Source organism: Hemicordylus capensis, chromosome 14 (genome assembly GCF_027244095.1).
Source record: "Hemicordylus capensis ecotype Gifberg chromosome 14, rHemCap1.1.pri, whole genome shotgun sequence".
Lineage (NCBI taxonomy): Eukaryota > Metazoa > Chordata > Lepidosauria > Squamata > Cordylidae > Hemicordylus > Hemicordylus capensis.
In genome coordinates, this window is record NC_069670.1 from 1896160 (window position 1) to 1910241 (window position 14082).

General features: G+C 50.9%; 1 protein-coding gene across 4 annotated transcripts in view; it reads right to left on the reverse strand.

Annotated features, from left to right (window-relative positions):
• Positions 1–14082, reverse strand: part of GABPB2 (GA binding protein transcription factor subunit beta 2) — a 27959-nt gene continuing 13877 nt past the window's right edge. For all 4 annotated transcript variants that reach the window (XM_053277745.1, XM_053277744.1, XM_053277746.1 and 1 more), the window contains exons 5-9: positions 12867–13017; positions 12625–12738; positions 6466–6651; positions 3865–3998; positions 1–2762 (exon numbers count right to left, since the gene is read on the reverse strand). In XM_053277745.1, coding sequence (XP_053133720.1) covers positions 2502–2762; positions 3865–3998; positions 6466–6651; positions 12625–12738; positions 12867–13017 — 846 coding nt within the window. In that variant the 3' untranslated portion in view covers positions 1–2501. The remainder of the gene's footprint in view (positions 2763–3864; positions 3999–6465; positions 6652–12624; positions 12739–12866; positions 13018–14082) is intronic.

A 14082-nucleotide genomic window follows, 5' to 3' on the forward strand; every position in this document is an offset into this window, starting at 1 on the left:
TGCGACTTTGGCATTTTTATTAACCAAATGATAGTACCAAAAAGAGAGCGCAAAATTGTACATGGTTGTAAACTGAGCATTTGGGGCAAAAGACCCTAACATATAAAATGTACTCTCTTCCCCCCACCCCAAGACCCAACAAGCCAGCCTGTACATAAAGCTATTTTTAAAAAACCAAAAAACCCTCTAGAAATTGGCAGTTAGAGCACCTGAAGACCACAGAGTTCTCCGGACTGGTTATGATTCTTAAGTTGCTATAAAAAGTGAAGCGATCCTGTGACTGCCAAAAGGCGAGGAAGACCCCCATCTTTTTCTCTCTGGGGGCAAGGCACAAGGCGAAAATGGAGGGAGGGGGCTGATTGAGGTTCTGAGAAATATCAGGACAAAAAGGCTGTTTAAAAGCGCAAAAGTGCGCAGCAAGGCATTTTAAAAGGCGACTGCACGTTTTAAATAAATAGTATTTTTAGGCAGGAGTATCTTGGATAAATTCTCGCACCTCCCTCTGCTTGCAGTGGGGGCTTCCCTGTTCGTTCCAAAGGAGGAAACCGTTCTGTGTGCACGTTCCTTGGCAAACTTAGGTTTTCCTCGCTCCATTGGGATGAATGGAGAAGCTGCACAACTTTGGCCCTCCAGCTGTCCTTGGACTACAACTCCTAGCATCCCTGTGGCCGGGGATGATGGGAATTGTAATCTGACAGCAGCTGGAGGGCCAAGGTTGTGGCGAGCAGATCTCTGGAGGAGAGTTTGGTGGAGGAAATTTCGGTTAAAGTCACAACAGCTGAAAGGACGTCCCACCCCCACCCCTTTCAACCTTCTCTTTTAGGATGCTGTGTTAGGCTTGCATAGGAGTTAGGGGCTCTCAGGATGTCTGGGGATGCTGATGATACTTCGCTCCAATGCAGCCTCTGGGAGCAGCAGACTTTAAGGCTGTCTGATGTGCTTTCAAGGGGCTCCAACCTCTAAATTATGCCATGATGGCGACAAATAGGAGATGGGTGTGAATTCAGGAATGGCTATGCACGATGCCCGACGAGGTGGGCAGGGCCCACGATAGGGGGCAGCCGTTTTATTTTAGGATAGTCCCAGGGGCTAGAATGCCCACCTGCCCTGTGTCAAGGGTGAGAAGACCTTTTAGGCTATTTTCGGAGAGGGTTTTGTTCTATTTAAAGACCTGCCCCTATTTTAAAGCTCAGGACGGGGCTCAGCCTGAAAGCTGCAGTAAAAATCCCAGGAACAGGGCAGAGCACTAGGAAAGTGCCAAGGAATTGGGCCTGGCCCAAGGAGGGACTGTTCACCCAGACCAGGCCGTTCGCCACCTCGGGTGAGCTGCACACACCAGCTGCCCTCCGCACGCACCCACTGGCCGGCTCGCTGCCCCGCTGAACTGGCGCCCGGGTCAACCGTGCTGACTGGTCCTCCTTTCTGCAGGCACTGGCAGCCACGGTGAGTGCCGACTGACTTTCAAGGACTGGAACCAGAGGATGTGGGAGTCGGGAGGGCGGGGACTTTGAGGCCATCTAGTCCAACCCCCAGCGAAGGGCAGGACAAGGCAATGGCTTCCCTGAGAGACGGCCACCTGGCCTCTGCTCACAACCCTCTCGCAACCAGCCAGTGCATGAGGCAGGCTGCTCGAGGCAGGATGTTCCTCCTAATGTCCAACCGGCATTTGCTCCCTGTCCTTTTCAAGCCCTGGGTCCCAATCCTGCCCGCGGGAGCGACAAGGAACAAGTCCACTCCTCCCCTCGTGGGGCAGCCCTTCCGGTATGAGGAAGACGGCCACTGTGCCTCCTCTGCGCACCCCCATCTGCAGGTTCAACATACCCTACTCCCTCAACCCTTCCTCACTGGGCTCTGGTTCCAGACCCCTCACCCCCTTGGCTGCCCTGCTCTGGGCCTCCTTGTTCGACGTAGGCATTCCCTAGGATCAGCCCTCCTCTTCGGACCCCAAACCGGACCCCTCTCACAGCGCCAGCCCCACTGAGCTGGGACCGCCCACACGGGAGGCTTCTGCAAGCCCAGGACCGGCTGGAAACAGTCGCAGGGGGAACAGGTGGAGCCCCCCTTCAAGTTGCCCCCACCCAAAAAAACTTCTGCATGGCCTAAGCGGCACCTCCCTGCCCTGCGCAGAAGACAAGGTTGCGTCAGGGCAGTGGCGCCTGAGGAGAAGGCCGCCTCCACCAGCGGGGCTGCTTTTCCGGGCACTTGCTGCAAAGCAATCTCTGGCTGCGGTTACAAAAATAAGAGCACTGGGTGTGGAGAGTATTAAAAAAAGCGTCCTCCCCGAGTTTGGAGCGCAAGGCCCGGAAAGGAAGCGACGGGCTGCCCAAGGCATGAAGAGCAGGAGTGGGCCCCGGAGAGGGGCCTCCTTGTCCAAGTTCTTTGGAGGGTGGGGTGGCAGCTCGCGCCCCCCTGTTTCTTTGACACACACCCACCCACCCAACCCGCTATCCTTCTTGGCCAAGTCCATGTTCCCTTTAAAAAGCAGGGAAGTGACCGGAAGGTTAGGAGGCCGCCGTCTCGGGCGCAGCAGCAGCGGGTGCCTCTGCTCCGGCCGTGGAGCGGACAGTTTCTTCCGAGGACACGCCGGCCGAGTGGACCTTGGCGGCCTCCGTCCCGCCGGCTTGCTGCCGGGCCATGACCTCCAGCTTGAGCCGGCAGGCCTCGGCCTCCTGCTCTTTCTTCCGGAGCTGGCTGCGGAATTCCTGCGCCTGGCGGTTGGCTTCCTGCAGCTGCTGCTGCAACGACGACTCCTCGCTGGCGTCCTGCCGGGGGGAAAGCAGCGGCTTTGTCACTGGTTGGCCGAGGAGGGAGGAGGGGGCGAGGGGCTCCCTTGCAAAGAGGGAACTGAGCCGGGCTCAAGGTTTGCCACGGGGAGAGCAGAATCGCTTTGCGGGAGGGAAAGACAAGTTTCTAGACCTCAGGGAGGAAAGGATCTGTTCGCCTTCTACTGAGTCAGAGCCTTGGGACATTTAGCTCAGTATTGTCCACACTGGCAGGCAGCGGCCCTCCAAGGTTTCAAGCAGGGGTCTCTCCCAGCCCTACCTAAAGATGCCAAGCAATCGATCCATCTTTATTGCGGTCTTTGACCAGCATAACCTAAAGATGCCAGAGAGTGAAACTGGGACCTTCTGCATGCAAGGCAGATCTTCCACCCAGCCATGGAAGATCATATCATGCACTGCTCGCATATAGTCTCCCATCCAAATGCAAACTAAGGTGGACCCTGCTTAGCAAAGAGGACACGTCATGCCCGCTCCCCTCAGACTGGCGCTCTACTCCCATTAGCTGAAAGCAGAATAAATGCCACCCACCTTCCCTGTCCCACTTCTATGGGCACCACACCCTGACTAAATGGACAGGTACAATCTGAACCCCAATGTACCTCTCCGATTTGAACGAGGAAGCCCTCAAGTTCACTTGCGTGGGTCACCAGGAAGAACTGGTCTGCACGCCAATTGCTTCTACTGGAGAACCTGCTCTCCACACTGTGGTCTAGTCACTTGGATTGATCTGCAGATCAGGTACAGATAACCCAGCCTTTTGGAAGAGAGAACTGCTTTTTACTGAGTCAGACCATTAGTCCATCTAGCTGAGTATTGTCTACACAGACTGGCAGCGGCTTCTCCAAGGTCTCTCCCAGCTCTCTCCGGAGATACCAGGGAGAGAACTCGAAACCTTCTGCATGCAGCTGCTCTTCCCAGAACGGCCCCATCCCCTAAGAGGAATATCTTGCGGTGCTCACACATGTAGTCTCCCATTCAGAAGAAAACCAGGGTGGACCCTGCTTAGTAAAGGGAACATGCTTGCTACCACAAGACCAGCTCTCCTCCCTGACATCCTGGTGCTTTCTCGCTCTTTTTTTACCTTGCTTTCTTCCAAGTCCTTCCCAATGTGTTCTACTTTGATTTTCTTGGCTGGGGGCTCTTCTTCCTCTGCTAGGTGGTTACCTTCTTCAATGACAGTTTCTTCTGCAACCTGACCAGCAGGTACAGTGAGAACTACAAGAGGAGCAGAGGGGGGCAGTGGAGACAGAGAGAGGGAGGGAGAGAGAGAAAGAGAGAGATGTTCATAAAACACGGAAACAGTGGTGATATTTTGGAAAGAGGAGGGTATTCAACACTACCCAGCCATGATTTTTTAAAATTATTTTTCTGTGAAAGCATTTTAATTATTTTATTTTTATATTGTAATTTAAATTATGTACACTGCCTATCTATATCTATATCTCTCAGGCAGTATATAATATGATTGATATAATGATTGATTGATTAAGTACAGACAGTTACTGCAGTCAAACATCTATCAGAAATCCTTGGAGGATTCTACTTCTCACAATGAAAGGAAGAAGGAAACGGGTTCCCCCAACAAACTCAGTTGGGATAGGTACTTTTTAGCATGGAATAGAATAGAATAGAATAGAATAGAATAGAACAGAATAGAATACAATACAATACAATACAATACAATACTTTATTTACGACCCAAGGTCAGCATAACATGACATAAACAAAACATCTCATAACATAGGAAAGTACAATTGGAAGAAGGAAATATGTAAATATGTGCATGAGTATCCACGGATAAATAATAAATAAAAATTATAAAAATAATCAAGAAAAACGTGCAGACGTAACAATACTTTAATAGAACAAAATTTGGCCACCTTAAAGGTAACATCTAAAATTCTATCTACAAGAAGATAAGAAACACAAAAATCTCCTGAACAGCCTGGGAAGGGTGTCAGAAGTACTTTTCAACATGTTCATAAATGGTCGGACGTCGGGGGTGAGCAGTGAGGTGGCCAAGTTTGGAACACAGGAAGCTGCCTGCGACCGAGTCAGACCCTTGGTCCATCTAGCTCAGGATCTATTATATTAATTCTCCGGGGTGTGCCTTGGAATGTGCGTCCCAGCACCCAGCTGATTGGCTGGGCGGCGGACGCGCCTGATTGGCTGAGGTGCACCCCGGAGGATTGGTCGGCGCGGTGGCAGGCTGGCCGCGGAGGCCAGAGGCGATGTCAGGCCTGGCCCAGCCGTGGAGGCAAGGCCCAAGAGGGGGGAAAGAAAGTGCGGGGGGCAGAAGTGGCGGTGGGGAGGAGAAGCGGCTGGGCCTGGAAGCAGAGACTGGGGCAGAAGGGGGCGGGGGGAGAGGTAAACACCGGCCCCAAAGAGCGCACAGATGCTCTGTGCGGGGTCGGCTAGTTGTTTGTTTAGTTTCGGTCAGAGCCCAGATACAATAACAAGGTTTACACACACACTGTATAGCCATACATGGCTCCATCAATATCGTTTTCCTGTCCCGCCACCGGTTCCAAGGTAGTGGTACTTGATGGGCAATGCCGGGGTAATGGTTAACACTAATCACCTAACTATCAGTATGAAAGGCCTGAACCAAAAAAGTCTTACAAACAGCTATGCAGCACCTTGAAATGAATGGTGGTATTCGGGTCCGAAAGCAAGTAAGAGAACATGCTTCAGTGTGGCCGGAAAGAGACAATAAAAGAGGGGAAATAAGCAAGTTCCGCATTTCCGGATAAAACGTACAGTGCAAAAATATATGTTCAATAGACTTCACTGAGCTTAAACCACATGGGCATACTCTTGCGTTATACGGGATTGTTCAAACAAAACAGCCGAAGACACTGAAAGTTGCCACGGTAAAAGCTCTTTCATAACGAGGGGCTGTTAGACTAGAGAGAGAGAATTCGCCCGCTCAAAATGACAGTTTATTGTATTATCCTTGTCTCAGGATTGTCTCCTCAGACAGGCAGCAGCTCTCCAAGATTTTGGGCAGGGGTCTTTCCCAGCGGGAGATGCTGCCAGGGATTGAGCCTGGGGCCTTCTGCCTGCAAAGGAGATGCTCCTCCCTTGAGCGACTGTCCTTCCCTGCTGACGAACGGCACTATTCTGCCTCCAGAATACATTATGGGGGCACAGCCCCAAATGAAGCGAGAGGCTGCTGGGGTCTCATAAGAACATAAGAACAGTCCTGCTGGATCAGGCCTAAGGCCCATCTAGTCCAGCATCCTGTTTCGCACAGGGACCCACCAGATGCCGCTGGAAGCCACAGACAGGAGTTGAGGGCATGCCCTCTCTCCTGCTGTTACTCCCCCCGCAACTGGTACTTAGAGGCACCCTGCCCTTGAGGCTGGAGGTGGCCCATAGCCCTCTGACTAGTAGCCATTGATAGACCTCTCCTCCATGAAGTCATCCAAACCCCTCTTAAAGCCATCCAGGTTGTTGGCTGTCACCACATCCTGTGGCAGAGAGTTCCACAAGTGGATCACGCGTTGTGTGAAAAAGTACTTCTGTTTGTTGCTCCTAGACCTCCTGGCAATCAATTTCATGGAGTGACCCCTGGTTCTAGTGTTGTGTGAGAGGGAAAAGAATCTCTCTCTCTCCACTTTCTCCATGCCATGCATGATTTTATAGACCTCTATTATGTCTCGTCTCGACTTCTTCCTACCTTGCTGCCCATTCTGCATAGTTACGATGAATGGCTGACTCAGGCTGCTCGCCGGGATGGCCGTCTGGAGGTTACCCAGCGGGACGCCGTCCGTCACAAGCGTAATGACCTGCTGGCCCCGGCTGCTGACCGCCTGCTGCAAGGGGGAGTCCGCAGAATTGGCCTCCACGATTTCCTCTGCGATTGCTGCAAAAGTCAAAGACAAGCTCAACTTTTTTTTTTAAAGTCTTAAAATTTATTTATGCAGAAAGAGAAAGAGCATAATTCAAACTGGTATGTGTTTCTGGGGCGTGTGTTTGTCTAACCAAGATGGCCCAATGTGAGATCTAGTATTATAGCGTGCGCATGCACACGCACACACACACAAACATTTTTACATTGGTTGAAACCGCCTTGAGAACTTCAGCTTTTGAAAAAGGAAGTTTCTAGACCTCACTATGTTGGGAAGATGCAGGTCCGTGCTGGAAGCCTATGGATGTTCTTAGATCCTTTTGGGACAACTGCTACCATTTATATAACTTTTCGATGAAAAAGTTATCAAAGCAATTTACTTATAATGAGAACAGCAGTGTGTGGTCTCCTGTCCAAAAAAAAGGGTTCAGTTTTTCTAAACATGCACTTTGTTACCCACACCTAGAAGTAAGAGAGGAGTCAGAGAATGTGGGTTAAGTGTGGGGCACAACTACATTCAGGAGATCTGCAATGCATAACTAGTAGTGGACCACCCTGGGGCTGAGGAAACATCACCCACGGGACAGCATCTTCCGCCTTTTCTCAGGCAAGCAGCTTGGGTTCCAAGTTCAGAATTATTATTAGGATTATTATTAAAGGGCGATTATTAAGAGTATTTGCAGCATATACCACTTTTCAACAACAAAGGTCCTCGAGGGATAAGAAAAGGAACAAGACAAGGGCTCTCTGTTCTTAAAGTGCTCTCCAACCAGGAACAGCCACGGGAAGGATGCTGTGTTGGGGCTGGAAAGGGACAAGTGCTCTCCCCCACTAAACAGAAAAGAGCCACCACTTTCAAAGGTGCTTCTTGGCCCAGTTAGCAAGGGTTAGAGGACTGTTCCTCGCTCCTCCTTGCTGCATAGCTAGGGTACAGGAGATCTCACCTGCGTGGCTACCCCCAATTCCTGAGGTAAGGCAGGCGGCCCCCAAAAGAGGTTCCATCCCCAGCCCTGCCAGGTACTCCAGATCCAAGAGGCTGATCCATGCAAACCCCTCTTTCATCTTACTAGTACTGTTACTGTCACTTCTGAATGGCATTCTGATTTTTTGCTATTGTTTCTGGATTAGTGCACTTCTGTACTGGTCCAAGGTACAGAAACCAATATCATCATCATCATCATCATCATTATTATTATTATTATTACATTTATATCCCGCTCTTCCTCCAAGGAGCCCAGAGTACTACATACTTGAGTTTCTCTTTCACAACAACCCTGTGAGGTAGGTTAGGCTGAGAGAGAAGTGACTGGCCCAGAGTCACCCAGCTAGTATTATGGCTGAATGGGGATTTGAACTCGGGTCTCTCCGGTCCTAGTTCAGCACTCAAACCACTACACCACACTGGCTCTCAATAAAGCTTACCTAGCTTATTCGTGCCTGCAGGTGATCACAAACGGCTTTAGGAACACAAGAAGCTGCCTCGTACAGGCAGACCTTGCCGCCAGGCCGGGGGTCCATCTACCTCAGTACTGCCTACACTGACTGGCAGCGGCTCTCCAAGGTTTCAAGCAGGAGTCTTTTCCCAGCCCAACCTGGAGATGATGCTGCCTTCCATGCAAAGCAGGTGCTATGGCCCCAAGGGGAAGGTCTCACAGTACTCGCATGGACATGCTCTTTGACTGTGGGGAGCTGTGCCAACAACCCGCAGAACCTTGCCTTGCTCCTTTGTCACGCCAGGTCAGTCCAAAACAAATCTGAAGGAATCCATGACTTGATCGGGGGTGAAGGGGCTGACCTGGTGTGTCTCACAGAGACTTGGTTGGGGGAGGCTGGGGGCCCAGTAGAGGAGCAGATTATTTTATTGTTATTTGTTATTTTTACATTTATATCCCGCTCTTCCTCCAAGGAGCCCAGAGTACTACATACTTAAGTTTCTCTTTCACAACCACCCTGTGAAGTAGGTTAGGCTGAGAGAGAAGCGACTGGCCCAGAGTCACCCAGCTAGTCTCATGGCTGGACGGGGATTTGAACTCGGGTCTCCCCGGTCCTAGTCCAGCACTCTAGGTGGGGTAGCTGTGGTCTTTAAGGATAATATCTCCCTTACCAGGATCCCTATCAGAGTGTCTGATCATATTGAATGTGTGTACGTATGTTTGGGGACCAGGGATAGATTGGGACTTCTGTTGGTGTACTGATCACCTCGCTGCCCAACAGAGTCCCTAACTGAGCTTGCAGACTTGGTCTCGGGTTTGGTGTTGGAGTCCCCCAGGCTTATGGTGCTGGGGGACTTCAATATCCACTTGGGGACCAGGCTGTCTGGTGCCACTCAGGAGTTCATAGCGGCCATGACAACTATGGGCCTATCCCAAGTGGTCTCTGGGCCGACACATGTGGCTGGCCATACTCTTGATCTGATCTTTCATTCTGATCAGGGTGATGTTCCGTGGGTGGGGACTCCTGTGATCTCCCCATTGTCACGGACGGATGACCATCTGGTTAAGGTCGGACTCACAGTTGAGTCCCACCTCTGCAGGGGTGAGGGACCTATTTATTAGAACGGTCCATCCAAAAAGGTTATTGGATCCAATAGGATTCCAAGAAGCCTTGGAAGGATTTAGTGTTGGCCCTGTCGGCAGTGTGGTGGATGCCCTGGTCGAGAATTGGAATAATCAGCTCACCAGGGCAGTAGACATGATCGCTCCTAAGTGTCCTCTCCAACCCGCTTCAAAAATGGCTCCTTGGTATGCAGAAGATCTGCGGGAGCCGAAGCGGCAAGGTAGATGACTGGAGCGCAAGTGGAGGAAGACTCGGCTCGAATCCGACACATTGCAACATAGAGCACATTTAAAGATCCATGCTCTGGCTATATGTGCAGCAAAGAAGTGTTTCTTTTCTGCCCATATTGCTCCCGCAGGCTCTCATCCAGCGGAGCTATTCAGGGTTGTGAGGGGGCTAGTAGGGCCCCCTACTCCCCGGAATCCGAATTTGGAACCATCAGCTGCCCGCTGTGACGCTTTTAATGAATTTTTTGTGGACAAAGTCTCTCGTATTTGGGTCGATCCAGATCTAGATTTAGACTCCACAGTTATCGCAGTGCCAGATGCAGAGGAGTCCAGCAACTCCTCTTGTGTGGTTCGGCTGGATCAAGTTCAGTTTGTGACTCCTGAGGATGTGGACAAGCTGCTCGGAACGGGGCGTCCCACCACCTGTCTGCTTGAACCTTGCCCAGCATGGCTTATACTATCTGGCAAGGGGGTTGTTGTGGAGAGCCGGGTGGCATTATAAATACCTCTCTGAGGGAGGGCAGGATGCCTCTTGTTTAAAGGAGGCAATTATTAGACCTATTCTTAAGAAGCCTGCCTTGGACCCCTCGGAGTTTAATAGCTACAGGCCTGTCTCCAACCTCCAATGGTTGGGCAAGGTGATTGAGAGGGTGGTGGCCTCCCAGGCCGTCTTGGTGGAAACTGACTATCTAGACCAGGGATTCTCAAACTTGGGTCCTCAGGTGTTATTGGACTTCAACTCCCATAATCCCCAGCCTCAGTGGCCTTTGGTTGGGGATTATGCGAGTTGAAGTCCAATAACACCTGAGGACCCAAGTTTGAGAATCACTGATCTAGACCCATTTCAAACTGGTTTTTGGATGGGCTATTTTGTATTTTTATTTTATTTTTACATTTATATCCCACTCTTTCTCCAAGGAGCCCAGAGCGGTGTACTACATACTTGAGCTTCTCTTTCACAACAACCCTGTGAAGTAGGTTAGGCTGAGAGAGAAGTGACTGGCCCAGAGTCACCCAGCTAGTATCATGGCTGAATAGGGATTTGAACTCGGGTCCCCCCACTCTAACCACTCTAACCACTACACCACACTATGGGGTGGAGACTGCCTTTGTGGGCCTGATGGATGGTCTCCAATTGGGAATGGACAGAGGAAGTGTGACTCTGTTGGTCCTTTTGGATCTCTTGGCGGCTTTCGATACTATCGACCATAGTATCCTTCTGGAACGTCTGAGAGTGTTGGGGGTGGGAGGCACTGCTTTGTGGTGGTTCCGCTCCGACCTTTCTGGCAGATTCCAGATGGTGTCGCTTGGAGACTGTTGCTCTTCAAAATCTGAGCTTTTATATGGGGTCCCTCAGGGCTCCATACTGTCTCCAGTGCTTTTTAATATCTACATGAAACCATTGGGAGAGATCATCCAGAGATTTGGTGCTGGGTTTTATAAGTATGCTGATGACACCCAAATCTATTTCTCCATGTCAACATCATCAGGAGAAGGGATATCCTCCCTGAATGCCTGCTTGCAAGCAGTAATGGGCTGGATGAGAGATAATAAACAGACTGAATCCAGACAAGACGGAGGTACTTATTGTGTGGGGTCATCTCTCAGGAAGCGATATTGATCTATCTGTTCTAGATGGGGTCACACTTCCTCAGAGGGAACAGGTATGCAGGTTGGGAGTGCTTCTGGATCCACACCTTTCCCTGCTTCCCCAGGTTGAGGCAGTGGCCAGAAGCGCTTTCTACCAGCTTCGGCTGATACGCCAGCTGCGTCCGTTTCTTGAGGCTCATGATCTCAAAACAGTAGTACACTTGCTGGTAACCTCCAGACTTGATTACTGCAATGCGCTCTATGTGGGGCTGCCTTTGTACATAGTCCGGAAACTACAATTAGTACAAAATGTGGCAGCCAGGTTGGTCTCCGGGTCATCTCGAAGAGACCATATTACTCCTATATTACAGGAGTTGCACTGGCTGCCAATAAGTTTCCAGGCAAAATACAAAGTGCTGGTTATAACCTAAAAAGCCCTAAACAGCTTAGGCCCACGATACTTAAGAGAGCATCTTCTTCTGCATGATCCCCATCACCCACTGCGTACATCAGGGGAGGCTCGTCTGTGGCTACCATCATGTCATCTAGTGGCCACCCAGGAACGGGCCTTCTCTGTTGTCGCCCCGAGACTTTGGAACGCACTTCCCATGGGAATAAGAGTCTCCCCATCTCTAGTGGCTTTTAAAATGTGTCGAAAGACTTATCTTTTTACCCAGGCCTTTTAGCTTTTTTGACTTTAGATTGTTTATTATTTGTTTTAAACTGTTTTTAGTATGTAATTGATTTTAATGTTGTTTTTGTTTGCTGTGAACCGCCCTGAGACCTTGGGTTGTATAAAAATGGCGGTATAAAAATGCTCTAAACAAACAAACAAACAAACGTAGCCACCCATCCAAATGCAAACCAAGGTGGGCCCTGCTTAGCAAAGGGGACCATTCACGCTCGCTGCCACAAGACCACATCTCCTCCCTGTTTAGTGATCTCAGGTATTGGGGTATGTCTGCAGCCCTGTTCATGAGTAAACCCGGTTTGCTTGCAAGCCTCTTCCCATCATCAAGAGAAGTTCCCCATGGATCGTCCCCATGACAATTTTGTTTTTCAAAAAAAAGCTGGGTAGAGCATCTAGGAACATAGGAAACTGCCATATACTGAGTCAGACCATTGGTCTATCTAGCTCAGTATTGTCTTCACAGACTGGCAGCGGCTTCTCCAAGGTTGCAGGCAGGAATCTCCCTCAGCCCTCTCTTGGAGATGCTGCCAGGGAGGGAACTTGGAACCTTCTGATCTTTCCGGAGCGGCTTCATCCCCTGAGGGGAATATCTCACAGTGCTCACACATGTGGTCTCCCATTCATATGCAACCAGGGCAGACCCTGCTTAGCTATGGGGACAAGTCATGCTTGCTACCACAAGACCAGCTCTCCTCTGCCAAAGATGCTGCAGAGCAGGGGTGGGCGAACGGGGTCCTCCAGCTGCCGTTGGACTACAACCCCCATCACCCCCAACCGCAATAAATTCAACAACAACCGGAGGGCCATGTTGGCCCACCTCTGCTGTCGAGGCTCCGCGCGCTGAATAGGGAGCAGGTTTAGAAGACCCCCCAAGGTCCCTTCCCATTCCAAAATGCTTGGCTTCGGATGTGCCTTCGGGCATACCTGCTGCTCTGTTGGAATTGGAAAGCGGCCTGGAAGCTTCTGCAATGGCTGCCAGCGTGGCGAGGACTGAGGTGGTTGAGTTTGGAAACTGCACCATGGAGACGTGGGAGTCGCCTGTGGGCGGAAAGAGGGAGCAGAAGCCGTGAAGGGGAGGCCTCCCAGAAGGGGAGAGGGGGCACATCTGGAGCCCATATTGCACAGCAGCGGGGAGGGGAGGAGGAGGAGAAGGTGCTCTGTCCTACCTGAGGTGGTTTTGGTGTTTGCCGAGGAGACGATGCTGGCCAGACTCAACACCTCCCCCGAAGCCAGGAGGAATGGCTGGCTCACCGTCACGGAACTGGGGACCACGGTCACCCTCTCTGGGTTCGTGTACACCTGGTTCTGCATGGCCTCCTGAGGGAGAGAACGCCATCGGTCAGGGAGCTGGCCCCACAATTTTCCAGAAACCATTCTTGACTGGCCAGATCCAACCCTTTATCGGCAAGCCCGTGCAGTTTTGCTAATCCTTCCCCCCACTCCCCAAGTTGAATGAAGGACTGTGCTAGGGATCATGAGGAATGGAATGGGGTTGAAAATAAAAAGTGCTAATATTATCACGCCCTGATATAAATCTATGGTGCACCCACATTTGGAGTACTGCGTGCAGTTCTGGTCACCGTACCAGAAGAGAGCTGGTCTTGTGATAGCAAGCATGACTTGAACCCTTAAGCTAAGCAGGATTCACCCTGGTTGCATATGAAAGGGAGACTTCATGTGAGAGCACTGTAAGATCTTCCCCTTAAGGGATGGAGCTTCTCTGGGAAGAGCATCTAGGCTCCAAGTTCCCTCCCTGGTAGCATCTCCAAGATAGGGCCGAGAGAGATTCCTGCCTGCAACCTTGGAGAAGCCGCTGCCAGTCTGTGTAGACAAGACTGAGCGAGATGGACCAATGGTCTGACTCAGTATATGGCAGCTTCCTATGTTCCTATGTACCTTAAGAACAGAGAAAGGTGCAGAAGAGGGCCAGGAGCACCTTCCTTATAAGGCAAGTACGGGGGGGGGAAAGGGACCACAGATCCTGTTAGCAGCTGCCCACTCCCAGAAGCCTCCCTGGTTGCAACTGCATCTCCAGGCTGGGAGATTGCACTTCTGCTATGCTCAGGAGCTGCACCACCATGTGAGCTCCCAGTCTGTTATACATGGGGACAAGTCGCTTAGTTGGCAGTCGCCCGGTCGCCCCTGCAAGCCCCATAAATTGGAAAGGGGATTAGATCCACACTCCCTCTTTCGGTGAGGGAGCCCTGGCTAAGCCGTCTCCAGAACTAGCCACAGTTAAGTGTCTGGCATTCAAGATCATTCCGGACTTGGAATGAAATCTAAACTCCCCTCTTCCTCTGGCCAGAGAGATCACACCTGTTGTTAAGGAAGCACTCAGGCCAGGAAGCAAAGGCCGATCAGACAGCAGACTCCATTATGATA